Genomic DNA, 19231 nt, shown 5'->3' on the forward strand with positions numbered 1-19231 from the left:
ACACACACGTGAGGTGCACACAGCAGGTACTCAATTAAGCTAAGCTTCATCGGGTAGAACCTGCATCAGCCTGGCTTCCAGTTCCAGCCTGCTTCCTCCTTGGGGCACCATCGCTCAGCCCACTGACAGCCAGCCCTCTGTCCTCCACACTTGGATCCTTCACATTCCCCATCTCTCCTCCCAGCCTAGCTCTTCTCCAACGTGGACATCTAGGCCCAGCTTCACCAGCATGTGTCCTGAACAGTCACACGGGGCCCCCAGGTTGGTTTCATGCTTTGCTGTTTCTGGCTTAAAATTCTCCATAATTTTGGAACAAAAGTCCAGCACTTTCATTTGCAGTATGCCCTTGTGTGCCATAGCTGGTCCTGGAGGAGGAGACCCACCTCTCCCTGAGAGGCTGGCACCACCTTTCACATTGGCCCCTGGGAAGGCACCTCTCTGAAATCAATACAGTACAAGGGAGCCGTGTTCCTTCAGGTCCCATGCTAGGTGCTCTTCCACACCTGGTGCTGTGTCTACATGCGTGTGCCTGTGTGTGTACACAGGAACATAGCATCCCTAAGTTACTGATGAAGAATAGAGGCTTTGTCATAGCACTTGCCCACAGCCTTAGAGTTGGTACATGGTGGGGTCTGATCAGGTACGGTCGGTGCTGAAAGCTGAGCCTTCCAACCCTTTAACCCGGGGGTCCTCAACCTCTGGGATCTAATGCCTGATGATCTAGGGGTGGAGCTGATGTAATAATAACAGAAATAAAGTGTGCTTGAATCATCCTGAAACCACCTCCAGTCTGTGGAAAAATTGTCTTCCACGAATCTAAAAAGGCATGATACAAATGAGGTTACTAAGAAAACAGAAAGAGGTTCACAGTCTTAGAGAACAAACTTATGGTTGCCAGAGGGGAGGAAAGGGGCAAATGGGTAGTTGGAGAGTTTGGGATGGATATGTACACACTGCTATATTTAAAATGGACAACCAGCAAGGGCCTACTGTATAGCACAGGGGGCTCTGCTCAGTGTTATGTGGCAGCCACGATGGGCCGGGCGTTTGGAGGAGAAGGGGTATGTATATATGTATGGCTGAGTCCCTTTGCTGTCCACCAGAAACTATCACAACATTGCTTGTTAATCAGCTGTGTGTGTGTGCATGTGTACGCAGTTGTTTTAGTTGTGTCTGACTCTTCGCAACCCTGTGGACCATAGCCCACCAGCTTCTGTCCATGGAATTTTCCAGGCAAGAATACTGGAGTAACTTGCCACACCCTCCTCCAGGGGATCTTTCTGACCCAAGGACCAAACCGCCATCTCTTAGGTATCTTGCATTGGCAGGTGGGTTCTTTACCACTAGCACCACCTGGGAAGCCTGTTAATTGGCTACCTCCAGTACAAAATTGGAGAAGGCAATGGCAACCCACTCCAGTACTCTTGCCTGGAAAATCCCATGGACAGAGGAGCCTGGTAGGCTGCAGTCCATGTGGTCACTAAGAGTCGGACATGACCGAGCGACTTCACTTTAACTTTTCACTTTCATGCATTGGAGAAGGAAATGGCAACCCACTCCAGTGTTCTTGCCTGGAGAATCCCAGGGATGGGAGAGCCTGGTGGGCTGTCGTCTATGGGATCGCACAGAGTCGGACATGACTGAAGTGACAGCAGCAGCAATACAAAATAAAAAACTTTAAAAAACTGTCTTCCATGAAACCAGTCCCTAGTGCCAAAAGGTTGGGCATTGCTGATTTAAGCATAATAAGTAAACTTAATATTCATCCAGGGGTCACATGTACCAGTGCAGTGGGGAGCAGCTGATTCCTTCATAATATAGTAAGATACGTTTTGTATATATTGTTTAAAACAATGAATTAAAAAATAACCCAAACAGGGAAGCCTACCACATAATTTCTGAAGGGACTTCTCAGAGTAGGTCTCCCGGTCACAGCCCTTCCCAATGTAGTTGGTCTGCAGCTCTGTGGTGATCTGGATGGAGGACACGGCCCCATCGCACGTCTCCAGGTGGATGCTGGGGAACAGGGGCACGCTCCCTGAGCCAGGCTGGTACTCAATCCTCTTGGTCCAGTCTGAGTAAACAAGGAAAGGGTTACCGTCAGTCAGCTGCAGACAGTTCTGCTGCAATACGTGCTTTGAAAATGTACATTTGTTCCAACACAGTTGATACCTTGGGAGAAGGAAATGGCAACCCACTTCATTCTTCTTGCCTGGAGAATCCCATGGACAAAGGATAGGCCTAGCAGGCTACAGTCCATGGGTTCACAAGAGTCGGGCAGACTTAGCGACTAAACCACCACAATCGATATATTAGGAAATGATTTGAGGATAACGGGGATTTTCACATTTGCTTATGCAAGATTTTGTCCCCAAGAAATACTAGGTGAATTCAGAAATCCATGCCTGGCTGAGCTAAGCCACATAGGAAGGCACAAAACAGGCCCATGTACAGACCTCAAAACATCTACCAGCTACTCCACTCACCATGTATAATGAGCCACACCTGCCTGCAACGCAGTTACAACTTTCCGTGTCATTCAGAAAACCCTCTTCGCAATAATGCATCAGCTTCAACCCTTCCTATAGCCACCACCACAAGCAACCCTCAGGTCTCTTCAAGGTAAGGTACTGTATTTATTGTAGTACTTATATATTTGTTAATCATTTAACCTGTGTAAAACTGTGCTGGTGTTTGTGTGTGTGTGTCTCTTTTGAAAATAAGGTTGGCTTTGAATTTTCTTTGTTATTATTTCTGACTCTGCTGGGCCTTCCTTCCTGTGCATGGGCTTTCTCTAGCTGTGGTCAAGGGGTGGTGTGTACTCTCTGGTTGCCATGTGCAGGCCTCTCACAGCAGGGGCTTCCCTTGCACAGCACAGACTCTAGAACTTAGGCTCAATAGTGGTGCACTGGCTTGCTGCCCTGGGGCATGTGGGATCTTCTAGGACCAGGGATTGAACTCGTGTCCCCTGCCTTGGCAGGTGAGTTCCCAACCACTGGACCTCCAGGGAAGTCCCTTTGTCTTTTCTTATGCATCACCGATGATGTTTCTGACTGTTGAGTCCCTCGTCCCATTTTTCCCAGCAAGGTGATTTTCAGGAATGCATACACCTTGCCACAAGCAAACAAACAAACAAAAGAAACCAAGGTAATTCAGGATTCCATGAGGCCATGGGGTTAAGCACAATGATTCCTTCCCTTTTAGGACTGTGACTTAAGTAGGGCTGATGGTCTTATCCCTGCATTTTAGTGGAAAAATAACTTGGAGACATCAAAGTGTGGGAGAGGAACAAAATCACAATCAAAATGACACCACACAAAAAAGAGCAATCAACAAAAATAAACACTGAGAGTGAGTGTACACAAGAACTGATTGAAACAACAATAGTGGAGAGTCAGAGTCTAGGCAAGGCCGTGCTCATGGTGAATGGCAACAGCACTTGCTGCCAATACATGAGTTGTGGATACTATTATGTATGACTCTCAAACCGTTTGTCACTTTGCTAGGTGGTATCTCTTTTTAAAAAGTTTTTTTATGTGAACCATTTTTAAAAAGTTTTTATTGATTTGTTACAATATTGCTTCTATTTTATTTATTTATTTTTTTTTTTTTTTTGTCTGGAGGCATGTAGGATTTTAGCTCCTGGACCAGGGATTGAACCTGTACCCCATTCATTGGAAGGCAAAGTCTCAACCACAGAACAACCAGGGAAGTCCCCGGATGGTGTCTTTACACCAAGGTAAAAATGAAAATCTATGGATTGCCTGCCTTACCCTTGGGAAACTCAGAAAGTCTTGCATTTAGGATCATTCATCAGCCACCAAGGGGCTCCCTGAAAATACCCATTGGCTGCTGGCCGCCATCTTGAGGAAACCAGCGGAGTGAAGGGGCTGGGCTTAGGGACAGATGGCTTTGTTCAGTGAGCAAACATGTGTTTGAGCTTCTTATGTACCCAGCTTTGCAAGGAGTCTGAAAGGGTCCCTGCGTTGTAGAGCTGAGAGAGAGACAAGCAATGAATACCCCATGCTGTCCTATCGTGGAGGGTAAGTGTTAGGACTAAACAGGTGCCATGACAGGCTTCAGGGGGCCAAGGTAGGCCTAAGGCTCCTTTACAGCGGGGCTGAGTTATTGCCAAGGAGGAGCTGAGATCATCCTCTGCCGGGGCCAGGACTCGACCAATCAGTATACTCCCTGTAGCCTGGTTCAAGCTTATCAGGACGAGGATGAAAACCCCCTAAGAAAACCTGCGCATGCGAAAATCTAGCCAATTAGTAGATGCTAAGGAACCCTTGCAACCAATCCGCCCCTGCCAACTCCCTGTCTTTGTCTTAAACCTATAAATACTGCTGTAATTCAGGGCACGGGGCCCTTGCTCCACTCCACTGCGCTGGATGTGACTTGGGCCCTGGCTCGAGCTAGCAATAAATTCCCTTTTTGCGTTTACATTGCCGTGGATGTCTTGTTTTCTCAGCTGTGGGGGCTTGGACTGCGGGCATAACAGTAAGTGCTATGAAAGGAAAAGTGGTGACAGAGAGGAGCTTCTTTAGATGGAGAGAGTTCCTGTCTGAGCTGACGCCTGAATGTCAAGGATCAAAGCCCATGGGGAGCCTCAGAGAAGCTTGTTTGAAGTAAAGGCAGAAACCATCTTGGCTTGACTCCATCAGGTCAGGAAGTTCTTGGGCAGATTATTGAAGGTCTCCAAGCCTCAGGCACCTTATCAGTGAAGTGGGGAGCACAGTGTGGGGCTGAGGACTAGAGGCAACCATGTGGGCCTGGCAGGCAGTAGGGCTCCAATCCTTGCTATTCCTTCCCCAGGGAGGAAAGGAGATGCTCACACCCCCTGCACATTCCACATAACCCGGCAATCTGGGTTTAGCTCTGAACCCCCACGTTAACCAACCACCCTTTAATGTATATTTTGGAGTCATGAGCAAAGATTTAACACCACATTGTGAGGTTTATCACCAGGAAACCTGCTATGGGATGATTTTTGTTTGTTTTTAAATGAAATTTTATTGGCGTATACTTGCTTTGCAACGGTCCACTGTACAGCGAGGTGAAGCAGCCATACATATACACATATTCACTCCTTTCTGGATTTTCTTCCCATTGAAAGGATGTTTAGATGACAATGACTATAGGTAAATGAGAATACACCCTATTATATGTCTTTCCTCAGAGCCCCCAGGAGCTGTGTCTGGAATGGCCCATTACCCCCTGGAGGATAAGACCATGGAGTTGCTATAGCCCATGTGGCCCCAGGTCAATCTAAAGGACAAATCACTGGCAGGCAGGAGGGCTTTTTGTCTGATATATCTGAAAGTCACAGTGCTGGGAGCAGCAGTCCACACATGACCAGGCTCGTCTCAACCTAGGTTCAAAATGTTGCATATCTTTGTGCATTCGGTCACGCAATTTCTTCTGCATGGAGCTCCCTTTCTATTCCTTTCTATCTGTTACCTCTACCACATAACTTTCAGGATATCTCCAGTCTGAAACCCTCCTCTGTGCCCTCACAGCATTCTCAACAGTAGAGTCCAAGCTGATGGCAACTCTGAATCCCCATCATGCTTCACAATGCTCTGCACAGGGCAGATACTCACTAGACAGTGGTAGGAAGCATGAATGGGTCTTATAGGATATCATTGGAATGATCCATTTATGTGCCTTCCCCTTCTTGTAACTAGGAACTCTTTAAAGGCAGGAATTGTGAGTTTATTTTTGATCCCTCCACACCATGCTCTGAGCCCAGGAAATAGTTTCCAGGTGGATCTGGGGAGCCCCAGAGACGTAACCTTGACTTCAGCCATGGCAGCCTTTCTTGAGCCACAGACAGAACCCATAGCCTATTTGTAGCTCCTCTGGTACTTTCTCTGTCTGCCCCTACTCTCGCTCTACAGAAACAACCATCCCAACAGAAGCCATCACATGTTTGCTTCTCTTTGTTCTCAGTAAGGCAATTGGTCCATAAATGATAATGGAAGAATATCTTCCCAGTAACAAGACATGGTAACAAGGAAGAGGCTTCTCTCCTTCCCTTCCTCACTCCTCTCTCTCTGCATCATCCTTCTCTTTAGAGATGCAATTAAATAAGATCAGAGAAATGGTTCTGTGCAGGGTGCCCATGGTATGGCCCAGTTCTTGAGTCTCTTGCTAGTGGGTGAGAGATTCCTCACAACATCTACTTCTGGAAGCCTCTTCTGTTGAGAAGTCCAAGACATTCCTGGTATTGGTGTTCTGTGAGGGCCGTGGGCATCTCTTTCTCATCCAGGTATATTAGTGGTTATCTTTGATGAGAAATTCCAGCTCAAGTCTTTTTAGGAGTGTAAGTATCAGAGCAAATAAATAACAAGGCTGTATATTGTCACCCTGCTTATTTAACTTACATGCAGAGTACATCATGTGAAATGTCAGACTGGATGAAGCACAAATTGGAATGAAGTTTGCTGGGAGAAATATCAATGACCTCAGATATGCAGATGATACCACCCTTATGGCAGAAAGAGAAGAGGAACTAAAGAGCCTCTTGATGAAAGTGAAAGAGGAGAGTGAAAAAGCTGGCTTAAAGCTCAACATTAAAAAAACTAAGATCATGGCATCCAGTCCCATTATGTCATGACAAATAGATGGGGAAACCATGGAAATAGTGACAGACTTTATTTTCTTGGGTTCCAAAATCATTGCAGATAGTGACTGCAGCCATAAAATTAAAAAACCCTTGCTCCTTGGAAGAAAAGGTATAACAAACCTAGACAGCATATTAAAAAGCAGAGACATTATTTTGCCAACAAAGCCCATCTAGTCAAACCTATGGTTTTTCTAGTAGACATGTATGGATGTGAGAGTTGGACCATAAGGAAAGCTGAGTGCCAAAGAATTAATGCTTTTGAACTATGGTATTGGAGAAGACTCTTGAAAGTCCCTGGACAGCAAGGAGATCAAACCAGTCAATCTTAAAGGAAATCAGTCCTGAATATTCACTGGAAGGACTGATGCTGAAGCTGAAATGCCAATACTTTGGCCCCCTAATGCAAAGAACTGACTCACTGGAAAATACCCTGATACTGAGAAAGATTGAAGGCAGGAGGAGAAGGGGATGACAGAGGACGAGATGGTTGGATGGCATTACCGACTCAATGGACATTAGTTTGAGCAAGCTTCAGGAGTTGGTGAAGGGAAGCCTGGCGTGCTGCAGTCCATGGGGTCACAAAAAGTCAGACACGACTGAGCGACTGAAGTGAACTGAACAGTGGAGACAGAGTCCTAGCAAAGTTTTCAGTCCTTTTGGTGCCTTTGGTTAAGGGAGCAAGGCCCTCTACAAGGAGAAATCAGGCAGAAAAGAATTTTAAGAACATCACACCTGCTAGTATCTTTTGTGGTCTCATGAGGCGTGTTTTTGAGGGCTAATGGAGAACAGGCAAATTGCAACCATCCATAAAAGAAATCAATCAAGCTTTCTGAGTGTCGCATCCTTGAGATAGTGGGAAGCTCACACAAACATCTCTCATTTTCCAAGAAAGGCCGGGGGTTGAAGAGAGCAAAAGGCAAGTCATCAAACTTAGTGTTTGCCACATGAAGTATCTATTCATTTTCATTTTCCGGAGGATAGATGGCCGGATGACTAAGAGTATGACCTCTAAATTCAGGGTGCCTGGATTCAGATTCCAACCTTCTCACTTCCTGTGTGGACTCTGAGTAAACCACCTACCCACCTTGAGCCTGAATAAAAGTAGCACCTACCACCCAGGATCTGGGGAGATTAAATGCTGAATCATTTCAGCCTCAAACACAATGGACACATTCATCAGATATAGTATTAATGTTGTTAATTGATTATGTATTCAGTAACATTTATTACAGGAAATAAGAGGACAGACAATTATTAGCAGCTACAAGATGCTAAGTGCTGTGACATCTGTTCTTTCATTTAATCCTCCCAGCGACCCAGTGAGTGGGTGTTACTATCTGAATAGTGCATATGGCAAAACTGTGGCTGAGAGTTGCTGTGACTTGCTCAAGGCTACATAGTTCTTTTACAAGAACTCCTCTATGATTCTGAGGATTTGCTGGGACTGAGAATGGCGATTTTTACAGATTCATCTTTGAATATTCAGTTTACACGGATAAATTTTTTTAAAATGATAATTTCTGATGATGGTAAAGGATCAAGGAATATTGTCAGTTTCATCAATGCTTGACCTTGGGGGCAGTTGCAGGGGTCGAGGGGCTGCTTTGATACCAAAGACTTGAAGAAATCTGGGTTTGAATCTCATCTCACCCAAATTCGGGTCATGTGACCTTTGCGAAGCAGTTATCTTTGGGCCTCTGCGGCCTCACCTGTAGATCTGAGATACTTATACCTCCTCATGGGCTTGATGTATGCATTGAAGGCTAAGGGCCCAACAGAGCGACCTTCCCCCTTGATACCTCATGATAGAAACATCCCACTTTGGTTCACAAGCTTCCTAAACTTCTCTGAACTATCCCACTTGGAAACAAAATCTTTTTGGAAAGAAAATCATTTCAATTCATGAAAGATCTAGAGACTAGTTAATGAGCTGTTGTTCATTTTTTTTCTTAAATAAAGAGAAAAGAAGTAGACCACCTATTGTTTTAAAACTCGGGCTCAATGACATCATAAACATTCTTGGAAAGGTTACCCTGGAGTGTCTTCAGGAATTAAATTCCCTCTCAGGGGATTAAAGATTTAGAAATGGGATGAATGTATTATAACTCCTGCTGAATTTGGGGATCATATATTTTCTCATTAGGAAAAGATTAACTACTTAGAACTCTCTTATTAGATGCCTGGAGGTGGAAAAAAGCTAAGCTGAGACTTCTGGAAAGCACAGGCTTTATGGGCTCTTATAATTCAAGACACTCGGTAAATCGTTCCAACTCCATACTCAAAAGTGACACAGGAGGAGGGAAGGGAAAGACACAGGTGTGTCTGATGCTTCTTTTTCCTTAACTGTGCAAGTTCAAGGGCCTCCAGCTCTTCCTAGTCTCAGTTCCTAGCAGAGGAAGAAGCATCAGGTTGTCCAGGAAATTGCTGCATTCATACAAAATAAATGGCTGGATGTGGGGATGCTGGGGATGGGGAGGGATAGGAAAGGGGTTGTCCTGATCAGGGACTGTTTAGAGAGCTGATATTCTAACCAGACTCTGTAGGTGTCAACCACCTGGCATCTTTCAAGTCTTTCTTCCAGGGATGGGTGACTTTGATTTGGTACTCAGGGACTTCCTTTCCTACTGGGAGAAGCTCCGGAGGTATGCATGCTTACAGGGAGCATCTTTATCATCACTGGCATCCAGTGCACCTGAGCTGGGGGTGAGTGAAGTGGTAGGGATGGGCTGGAGAGGTAAGTGGGGGTCAGATGATAAATGCTGGCTAAGAGGTTTGGGTTTCATCTTAGGACCAGTGAAGAGCTATAACTGGGTGTTTAGTGCGGGCATGAAGAATCCAGACTGTTCTTTGGAAATGTCACTTAGCAGCTAGATTAGGTCTGGTGTTCAGAACACTAAAATATCTCTGATTGCCACCTCAAGATCAAGACACACAGGAAATCCCATGGACAGAGGAGCCTGGAGGCTACAGTCCATGGAGTTGCAGAGTCTGGCATGACTTAGCAACAAAACAACAATACCAACAAACGCAAAGCACCAGGAACAGACAGCTACTGCTACTCCTATCATCAGCCTTGCATCATTCTTATCATTATTCTGATGCTATGCATTTACTGAGCACCTACTATGGGCCCAACAGAGCCCCAGGCATGGGAGACAGAAAAGCGTAACTCATGAGCCCTAACCCAGAGGCACTGACAGGCAGGTAAGGGCAGTGACAGGCACACAGCCAGCTCTAAGGCAGACAGAGGGACAAAAAGCAGACCCCAGAGAACAAAGAAGAGGTAACCATACTGACTGGAGTGAACAAAGGAGGCTTCCTGGAGGAAGTGACCTGGACTTTCTTTTAGCATAGGTTGTATTATTATTTAAGTGTGACAAGGCCAACAGGTCAGAATATAATTGCCATTGAAAAGAGAGTTTGTTATACTCACAAGTCCCCAGTAGAGGGGGGTCCCCCACCACTGGGTATGCACGGAGAATCACCAGGGATACTTAAGAGGTAGAGGGAGAGGGAAAAATTGTGGGCAAGGGCCTGTGCTATGGTTTGCATGGAAGGAAGAGGTCAGGCAAGGTAGGCAGCCTTAGAGTCACCTGGTTTGTATAATTTCAGTGGCCTCTGGGGCATGGAGCTGTCCCTAGCTGTCTGGTACCTGGCCCTGGGGTGATTAGTGCAGGTAAATGTTGGCTGGAACGTGAGACCCTGATAAAAGAGGTGGGTGGGATGTAGGTTCTGGGTTGGTTGGTCAGTGCCTGAAAAGCAAAAGGGTAAGTTGCTCGTTCTCTCTAGGAATTCGATGGTTGAGGGGGCGGTCTCTCCAGGCTCAGCCAGGCCCTGGTTGTCCAAGCACCAGGATGCAGGCAGTAGAAGGCATGGTTAGCACAGCACTGCAGGATGCGGGGCACACGGTGGGCAGGGAGAATTGGAGGGGGTCCCCACCGTGGCCTTGGGGCTGTACAATAACAAGCAGTGCTGCTTAGATGGAAAACGATATGAATGGTGCTCCCCACTCAGCAAGTGTAGACAAATGTAAGGCCAGGAGTGGGCATCTAGCAGGCCTAAGCAACTTTGGGCCAGATTACAAGGGACTTGAGTGCTGGGCCAGGAAGTGAGCTTTTTGGTAAAAGAGTGACAAGAGCCAGCTTCTGAGACCCTCTTCATGTCTCCTCTCCCCGCAGGGCTTCTGGAGCGAAGTCCTCAGAATCCCAGCCTGGCTTTGGTTAGAGCCGTGGTGATGCTTAGACAACGGAGTACAGACATGAGGGAGGAGGAGTCAGATGCCTGCCTCCTCTGCCTGCCAGCTACTGCACCATGTGCAAGACACTCCTTGTCTGTAAAATGGGGATAAATTACAACTATGCCTCATGGAACTGGTGTGGAGATAAGGTTAGATCATATATGTGGTAAAGCCAGGACTTGTGCCAAGCCTATAGGACTCCAAAACTCAACCTCTAAAAGGAATCCTGGCTTTTCTGAGTTCATTTTCTTTTAACATTTTCTCTACTGCTGTTGTGGGTCTATAAGCATGAGATGGGACATTTAGCTGGAAGGGGTCAGAGGCTGGGCATCCAGTCCTGGCTCCAAGACCAGCTTCATGTACAGAAGGGCCCCATGCTTGGTGTAACACTCTGCTGTCACTGTCTTGAAAATCATTTTGACCCCAATAGCTGCCTTTCCAGCTGAATAACCCTGGGCATGTCCCTTCGTGTTTCTGAGTCTCAGTTTCTTCATCTGTAGAATGGGAATATTAATTAACTAATCCAAAGAGAGGAGCCCAGGCTTTGGGTTCAGACTAGGTGTAAGTCCTAGGTCTACCTATTGGTACCATGTACTGGGGGGCCTGTCAGCTCCTTTCCTGCCTAAGTTTACTCATGCAAACACTGGTGATATTATCACCTATTTCAGAGCTGTTGAAAGGGTTTATATCAGATGATACATGCAAACTAGTTAGCCTGGGCCCAATACATAAGACATACATCTCTTTTTAAGCATTAAATTATGTGATTTTCCCTTCCCCAATTAAAAACAATTACACCGAGGCACACTTTCAAAAGAAAGAAGACACAAACTCTCTGAACTCAATTACAAATATAAGGAATCCTCTCCCTTCCTTCATTACTGACCCCTTTCCATTTACTATACTTATCTTCACAAGAGCATTTTATTAGTTTTTAATTCTTACTAAAAAGAGAGATCTTAATTAACTACAAAAAAAGAAGGAGGGAAGAGAAAAAAATACCCATGGTTCAGATCAGGAGGTAAAACTCAGAGCAGCCCTTTGCCTGGTGCTCAGTCCCTGCCACCCCGGTGGCTGGTCCTTCTCTTCCTCCAGGTCCCAAATCACGTGTGACCTTGAAAAGGAGGTTGTCTGGGTCTCGTCTTGGTGATGACCCCTACCTCCACCCAACTCCTGCCTGGCCTTCCCCACTGAGAATTATTGACTCAGGTATCATCTATTCATGTACTGGAGCATAACTTGTACATCACTCTGCAGGGCCTGGCGCATAACTGGTGTTCAATAAATATCTAAGAAATGAGTGAATGATTACATATATGAAAATCAAAACACACACACTCACACACAGACTCACACACACACTCACACATTCTAATTTGGCTGCCTAATGCAGGGAAGCTAGACTGCCAGGCATTAAAATGGGAAGGATCCTAGATGTAGCTGCTGTGTGTGTGTGTGTGTGTGAGTGTGTGTGCATTTGTGTGTACACACATACATACACACTTCAGCCTGAGTATCTGTGGACGAGTGTGTATGATGATGAAACTGCACTTACATGCGACTCCAATTTTGGAAACCCTCATGTATTTGCAACCTTTTTAGTCCCCCAAGACTTCTCAATAAATGTCAGATGAGACAACCAGTAATTTGTCCTCAAATTTTGTCCTGCCTGTGAAGTTCTCTTTAATTTCCTGATGATAGAAGGGGTTTAATTTCATCCCAAGTCACCACCTTGATTACCAAATCCTCGGTCTGAGAAAATCCTCACGTCATCACCTGGGCGATTTCAAAGTCAGGCATGTGGGTGGACACTTTCAGGCCTTATTCTGGAAGCATCCGGGCAACTGCAGATAGTTTCCTGCCCAATAGCTCCTTGACAAAATCTGGGGCTTCTATCGTACCCTCTTCCCTGGCCTATTATTGTCAGCCAGGAGAACCAGTACCATGAGGTAAGTAAGGATCATATAAAGACGCTTATATCAGATTAAATGGTGAAGATCTGCATGGTGCATGGGCATGCTCTTTTGTGTCCAACTCTTGGCAGTCCCATGGACTGTAGCCCACCAGGCTCCTCTGTCCAGGGGATTTCTCAGGCAAGAGTACTGGCATGGGTTGCCATTTCCTACTCCAGGGGATCTTCCTGACCCAGGAATCAAACCCACATCTCTAGGGTCTCCTGCTTTGCCAGGCAGATTCTTTACCACTGCACCATCTGAGAATCCCAAGCCTAAACCATTTCTGATTTTGTGGAGGGCAAAGGAAACAACAGATTCTGGGACAATGCTACTCATTGTGGTCCATAGATGGGTGTGGCCTTGGAGTGCTTTTATAGGTCTGCCATAGAAATCCAGGGTAACATTAAAAAAAATTTTATAGCAGTTTGACAGGGTGATTTTATGTTTATCAAATCTAATAATACTTTAAAAATTGGCTTACATTTTGAATGTCTTTGCTATTTATTTTTCTAGAAATTTGTCTCTTATTGTTTTTAAAGAATTAAGGTCCATGATGATTGAGAAAAAAAACCAATCCTTCACCATAGGTATTTGAGAAGTACAATAGGGAAGAACAAACCTGACTGTCTATTAGATCTGTTTCTTTTAATTTAGCCTTTGTATTCTATTTTTTGGCTACAAGAATGTTGCTAATACCCTGAAATATACATGATAACCTATTCTCAATGCTCTAACCTTTAAGAGTATAACAGTTTTCCACTTATATAGAGATAAGAAATTACAGAATAGAGAATAACATTTGTCTTATTGGAGGTCTGTAGAAGCATCATGACCTGACCTACATGCATAGTTGCAAGGACAAAGGATTCCAACACCAAGATGTTTGCAACAACCAACCACACCCCATCTCCTTTTAGTATAAGAGCAGCCTGAATTCTAACTCTGATAAAATAGTTGTTTGGGACACCAGTCGACCATCTTCTTGGTCTGCTGACTTTCTGATAAAGTCCCTATTCCTTGCCCCAACAACTTGTCCCTTGATTTATTGACCTGTCAGGCAGTGAGCAGCATGAGCTTAGATTCAGTCCAGAAGAACTACTCTAGATAATATCCTATCTATTTCCTAAAACTTACATCCATAGACTTCAAATCTAGAAGGCAATACTTCAGAGCACTGTAACATTTTACCCTATATATCTACAGGGCTACTAATGACCTTCTGCTTCTGAATTTTAGAAGACTCCTGAGATCAAACTCTTTCCACTCCAGGTTTTTTAAAACTCCTTTTTAAACATTAATTTATTTATCTTAATTGAGGCTAATTACTTTACAATATTGTGCTGGTTTTTGACATAAGTTGACATAAATCAGCCAAGGGTATACATGTGTGCCCCATCCTGAACCCCCTCTCACCTCGCTCCCCATCCCATCCCATCCCTCTGGGTTGTCCCAGTGTACCAGCTTTGCATGCTGTTTCATGCATTGAACTTAGACTGGTGATCTATTTCACAAATGGTAATACACATGTTTCAATGTTATTCTCTCAAATCATCCCACCCTCAACTTTTCCCACAGAGTCCAGAAGTCTGTTCTTTATATCTGTGTCTCTTTTGCTGTCTTGCATATAGGGTCATTGTTACCATCTTTCTAAATTCCATCAGTTCAGTTCAGTTGCTCAGTTGTGTCCGACTCTTTGTGACCCCATGAATCGCAGCATGCCAGGCCTCCCTGTCCATCACCAACACCCAAAGTTCACTCAGACTCACGTCCATCGAGTCAGTGATGCCATCCAGCCATCACATCCTATGTCACCCTCTTCTCTGCCCCAATCCCTCCCAGCATCAGAGTCTTTTCCAGTGAGTCAACTCTTCGCATGACATGGCCAAAGTACTGGAGTTTCAGCTTTAGCATCATTCCCTCCAAAGAAATCCCAGGGTTGATCTCCTTCAGAATGGACTGGTTGGATCTCCTTGCAGTCCAAGGGACTCTCAAGAGTCTTCTCCAACACCACAGTTCAAAAGCATCAATTCTTCAGTGCTCAGCCTTCTTCATAGTCCAACTCTCACATCCATACATGACCACAGGAAAAACCATAGCCTTGACTAGATGGACCTTTGTTGGCAAAGTAACGTCTCTACTTTTGAATATGCTATCTAGGTTGATCATAACTTTTCTTCCAAGGAGTAAGTGAAGTGAAGTCGCTCAGTCGTGTCCAACTCTTTGCGACCCCATGGACTATAACCTATCAGGCTCCCCTGTCCATGGGATTTTCCAGGCAATAGTACTGGAGTGGATTGCCATTTCCTTCTCCAGAGGATCTTCCTGACCCAGGGATCGAACCTGGGTCTCCCGCATTGTAGACAGAAGCTTAACCATCTGAGCCACCAGGGAAGTCCCCAAGGAGTAAGCCTCTTTTAATTTCATGGCTGCACTCACCATCTGCAGTGAGTTTGGAGCCCCCAAAAATAAAGTCTGACACTGTTTCCACTCTTTCCCCATCTATTTCCCATGAAGTGATGGGACCGGATGCGTGATCTTCATTTTCTGAATGTTGAGCTTTAAGCCAACTTTTTCACTCTCCTCTTTCACTTTCATCAAGAGGCTTTTTAGCTCCTCTTCACTTTCTGCCATAAGGGTGGTGTCATCTGCATATCTGAGGTGATTGATATTTCTCCTGGCAATCTTGATTCCAGATTGTGCTTCTTCCAGTCCAGCGTTTCTCATGATGTACTCTGTGTAGAAGTTAAATAAGCAGGGTGACAATATACAGCCTTGACATACTCCTTTTCCTATTTGGAACCAGCCTGTTTCATGTCCAGTTCTAATTGTTGCTTCCTGACCTGCATACAGGTTTCTCAAGAGGCAGGTCAGGTTGTCTGGTATACCCATGAAATTTTCAACAGTTTATTGTGATCCACACAGTCAAAGGCTTTGGCATAGTCAATAAAGCAGAAATAGATGTTTCTCTGCAACACTCTTGCTTTTTCCATGATCCAGCGGATGTTGGCAATTTGATCTCTGGTTCCTCTGCCTTTTCGAAAACCAGCTTGAACATCTGGAAGCTCATGGTTCACATACTGCTGAAGCTTGGCTTGGAGAATTTTGAGCATTACTTTACTAGCGTGTGAGATGAGCGCAATTGTGTGGTAGTTTGAGCATTCTTTGGCATTGCCTTTCTTTGGGATTGGAATGAAAACTGACCTTTTCCAGTCCTATTTTCCATTGCTGGGTTTTCCAAATGTGCTGGCATATTGAGTGCAGCACTTTCACAGCATCATCTTTCAGGATTTAAAATAGCTCAACTGGAATGCAATCACCTCCACTAGCTTTGTTCATAGTGATGCTTTCTAAGGCCCACTTGACTTCACATTCCAGGATGTCTGGCTCTAGATGAGTGATCACACCATCATGATTATCTTGGTCGTGAAGATCTTTTTCGTACAGTTCTTCTGTGTATTCTTGCCACCTCTTCTTAATATCTTCTGCTTCTGTTAGGTCCATACCATTTCTGTCTTTTATCGAGCCCATCTTTGCATGAAATGTTCCCTTGGTGTCTCTAATTTTCTTGAAGAGATCTCTAGTCTTTCCCATTCTGTTCTTTTCCTCTATTTCTTTGCATTGATCGCTGAAGAAGGCTTTCTTGTCTCCCCTTGCTATTCTTTGGAAGTCTGCATTCAGATGCTTGTATCTTTCCTTTTCTACTTTTCTTTTCACTTTTCTTCTTTTCACAGCTATTTGTAATGCCTCCTCAGACAGACATTTTGCTTTTTTGCATTTCTTTTCCATGGGGATGGTCTTGATCCCTCTCTGCTGTGCAATGTCATGAACCTCATTCCATAGTTCATCAGACAGTCTATCTATCAGATCTAGTCCCTTAAATCTATTTCTCACTTCCACTGTATCATCATAAGGTATTTGATTTAGGTCATCCCTGAATGGTCTAGTGGTTTTCCCTACTTTCTTCAATTTAAGTTTGAATTTGGCAATAAGGAGTTCATGATATGAGCCACAGTCAGCTCCTGGTCTTGTTTTTGTTGACTGTATAGACTAAATTCCATATATATGCATTAATATACTGTATTGGTGTTTTCCTTTCTGACTTACTTCACTCTGTATAATAGGCTCCAGTTACATCCACCTCATTAGAACTGACTCAAATATGTTCTTTTTAACAGCCGAGTAATACTCCATTGTGTTTATGTACCACAGCTTTCTTATCCATTCATCTGCCGATGGACATCTAGGTTGCTTCCATGTCCTAGTCCACTGCAGTTTTACAGCCATCATTGCTTCTCACCTGGACCAATCACTGCAACAACTTCCTACTTTACCTCTCTTTTTGACTTTCTAATCTACAGGAGTAATGGAGTAGCCATCATGGTCAACAAAAGAGTCTGAAATGCAGTACTTGCATGCAATCTCAAAAATGACAGAATGATCTCTGTTCATTTCCAAGGGAAACCATTCAATATCACCGTAATCCAAGTCTATGCCCCCACCAGTAATGCTGAATAAGCTGAAGTTGAACGGTTCTATGAAGACCTACAAGACCTCGTAGAACTAACACCCAAAAAAGATGTCCTTTTCATTATAGGGGACCGGAATGCAAAAGTAGGAAGTCAAGAAACATCTGCAGTAACAGGCAAATTTGGCCTTGGAATGCGGAATGAAGCAGGGCAAAGACTAAGAGTTTTGCTAAGAAAAAGCACTGGTCATAGCAAACACCCTCTTCCAACAACACAAGAGAAGACTCTACACATGGACATCACCAGATGGTCAACACCGAAATCAGACTGATTATATTCTTTGCAGCCAAAGATGGAGAAGCTCTATACAGTCAGCAAAACAAAACAAAACAAAACAAAACAAAACAAAACAAACCACCGGGAGCTGACTGTGGCTCAGATCATGAACTCCTTATTGCCAAATTCAGACTTAAATTGAAGAAAGTAGGGAAAACAACTAGACCATTCAGGTATGACCTAAATCAAATCCCTTATGATGATACAGTGGAAGTGAGAAATAGAATTAAGGGCCTAGATCTGATGATAGAGTGCCTGATGAACTATGGAATGAGGTTCATGACATTGTACAGGAGACAGGGATCAAACCAACCTCATGGAAAATAAATGCAAAAAAGCAAAATGGCTGTCTGAGGAGGCATTACAAATAGCTGTAAAAAGAAGAGAAGCGAAAAGCAAAGGAGAAAAGGAAAGATACAAGCATCTGAATGCAGACTTCCAAAGAATAGCAAGGAGAGATAAGAAAGCCTTCTTCAGTGATCAATGCAAAGAAATAGAGGAAAAGAACAGAATGGGAAAGACTAGAGATCTCTTCAAGAAAATTAGAGACACCAAGGGAACATTTCATGCAAAGATGGGCTCGATAAAAGACAGAAATGGTATGGACCTAACAGAAGCAGAAGATATTAAGAAGAGGTGGCAAGAATACACAGAAGAACTGTACGAAAAAGATCTTCACGACCAAGATAATCATGATGGTGTGATCACTCATCTAGAGCCAGACATCCTGGAATGTGAAGTCAACTGGGCCTTAGAAAGCATCACTATGAACAAAGCAGTGGAGGTGATTGCATTCCAGTTGAGCTATTTCAAATCCTGAAAGATGATGCTGTGAAAGTGCTGCACTCAATATGCCAGCACATTTGGAAAACTCAGCAGTGGCCACAGCACTGGAAAAGGTCAGTTTTCATTCCAATTCCAAAGAAAGGCAATGCCAAAGAAGGCTCAAACTACTGCACAATTGCACTCATCTCACATGCTAGTAAAGTAATGCTCAAAATTCTCCAAGCCAGGCTTTAACAATTCATGTACCGTGAACTTCCTGATGTTCAAGCTGGTTTTCGAAAAGGCAGAGGAACCAGAGATCAAATTGCCAACATCTGCTGGATCACGGAAAAGGCAAGAGAGTTCCAGAAAAACATCTATTTCTGCTTTATTGACTATGCCAAAGTCTTTGACTGTGTGGATCACAATAAACTGTGGAAAATTCTGAAAGAGATGGGAATACCAGACTACCTAACCTGCCTCTTGAGAAATCTGTATGCAGGTCAGGAAGCAACAGTTAGAACTGGACATGGAACAACAGACTGGTTCCAAATAGGAAAAGGAATATGTCAAGGCTGTATATTGTCACCCTGCTTATTTAACTTCTATGCAGAATACATCATGAGAAACGCTGGACTGGAAGAAACACAAACTGGAATCGAGATTGCTGGGAGAAATATCAATAACCTCAGATATGCAGATGACACCACCCTTATGGCAGAAAGTGAAGAGGAACTAAAAAGCCTCTTGATGAAAGTGAAAGTGGAGAGTGAAAAAGTTGGCTTAAAGCTCAACATTCAGAAAATGAAGATCACGGCATCCAGTCCCATCACTTCATGGGAAA

General features: G+C 44.2%; 1 protein-coding gene across 1 annotated transcript in view; it reads right to left on the minus strand.

Annotated features, from left to right (window-relative positions):
• The window catches only part of CLSTN2 (calsyntenin 2), a 755598-nt gene that overhangs the window by 126198 nt on the left and 610169 nt on the right, over positions 1-19231 (minus strand). The window contains exon 6 of the mRNA XM_018049827.1: positions 1889-2074. Coding sequence (XP_017905316.1) covers positions 1889-2074 — 186 coding nt within the window. The remainder of the gene's footprint in view (positions 1-1888; positions 2075-19231) is intronic.

This window comes from Capra hircus, chromosome 1 (assembly GCF_001704415.2).
Source record: "Capra hircus breed San Clemente chromosome 1, ASM170441v1, whole genome shotgun sequence".
Taxonomy (NCBI): domain Eukaryota; kingdom Metazoa; phylum Chordata; class Mammalia; order Artiodactyla; family Bovidae; genus Capra; species Capra hircus.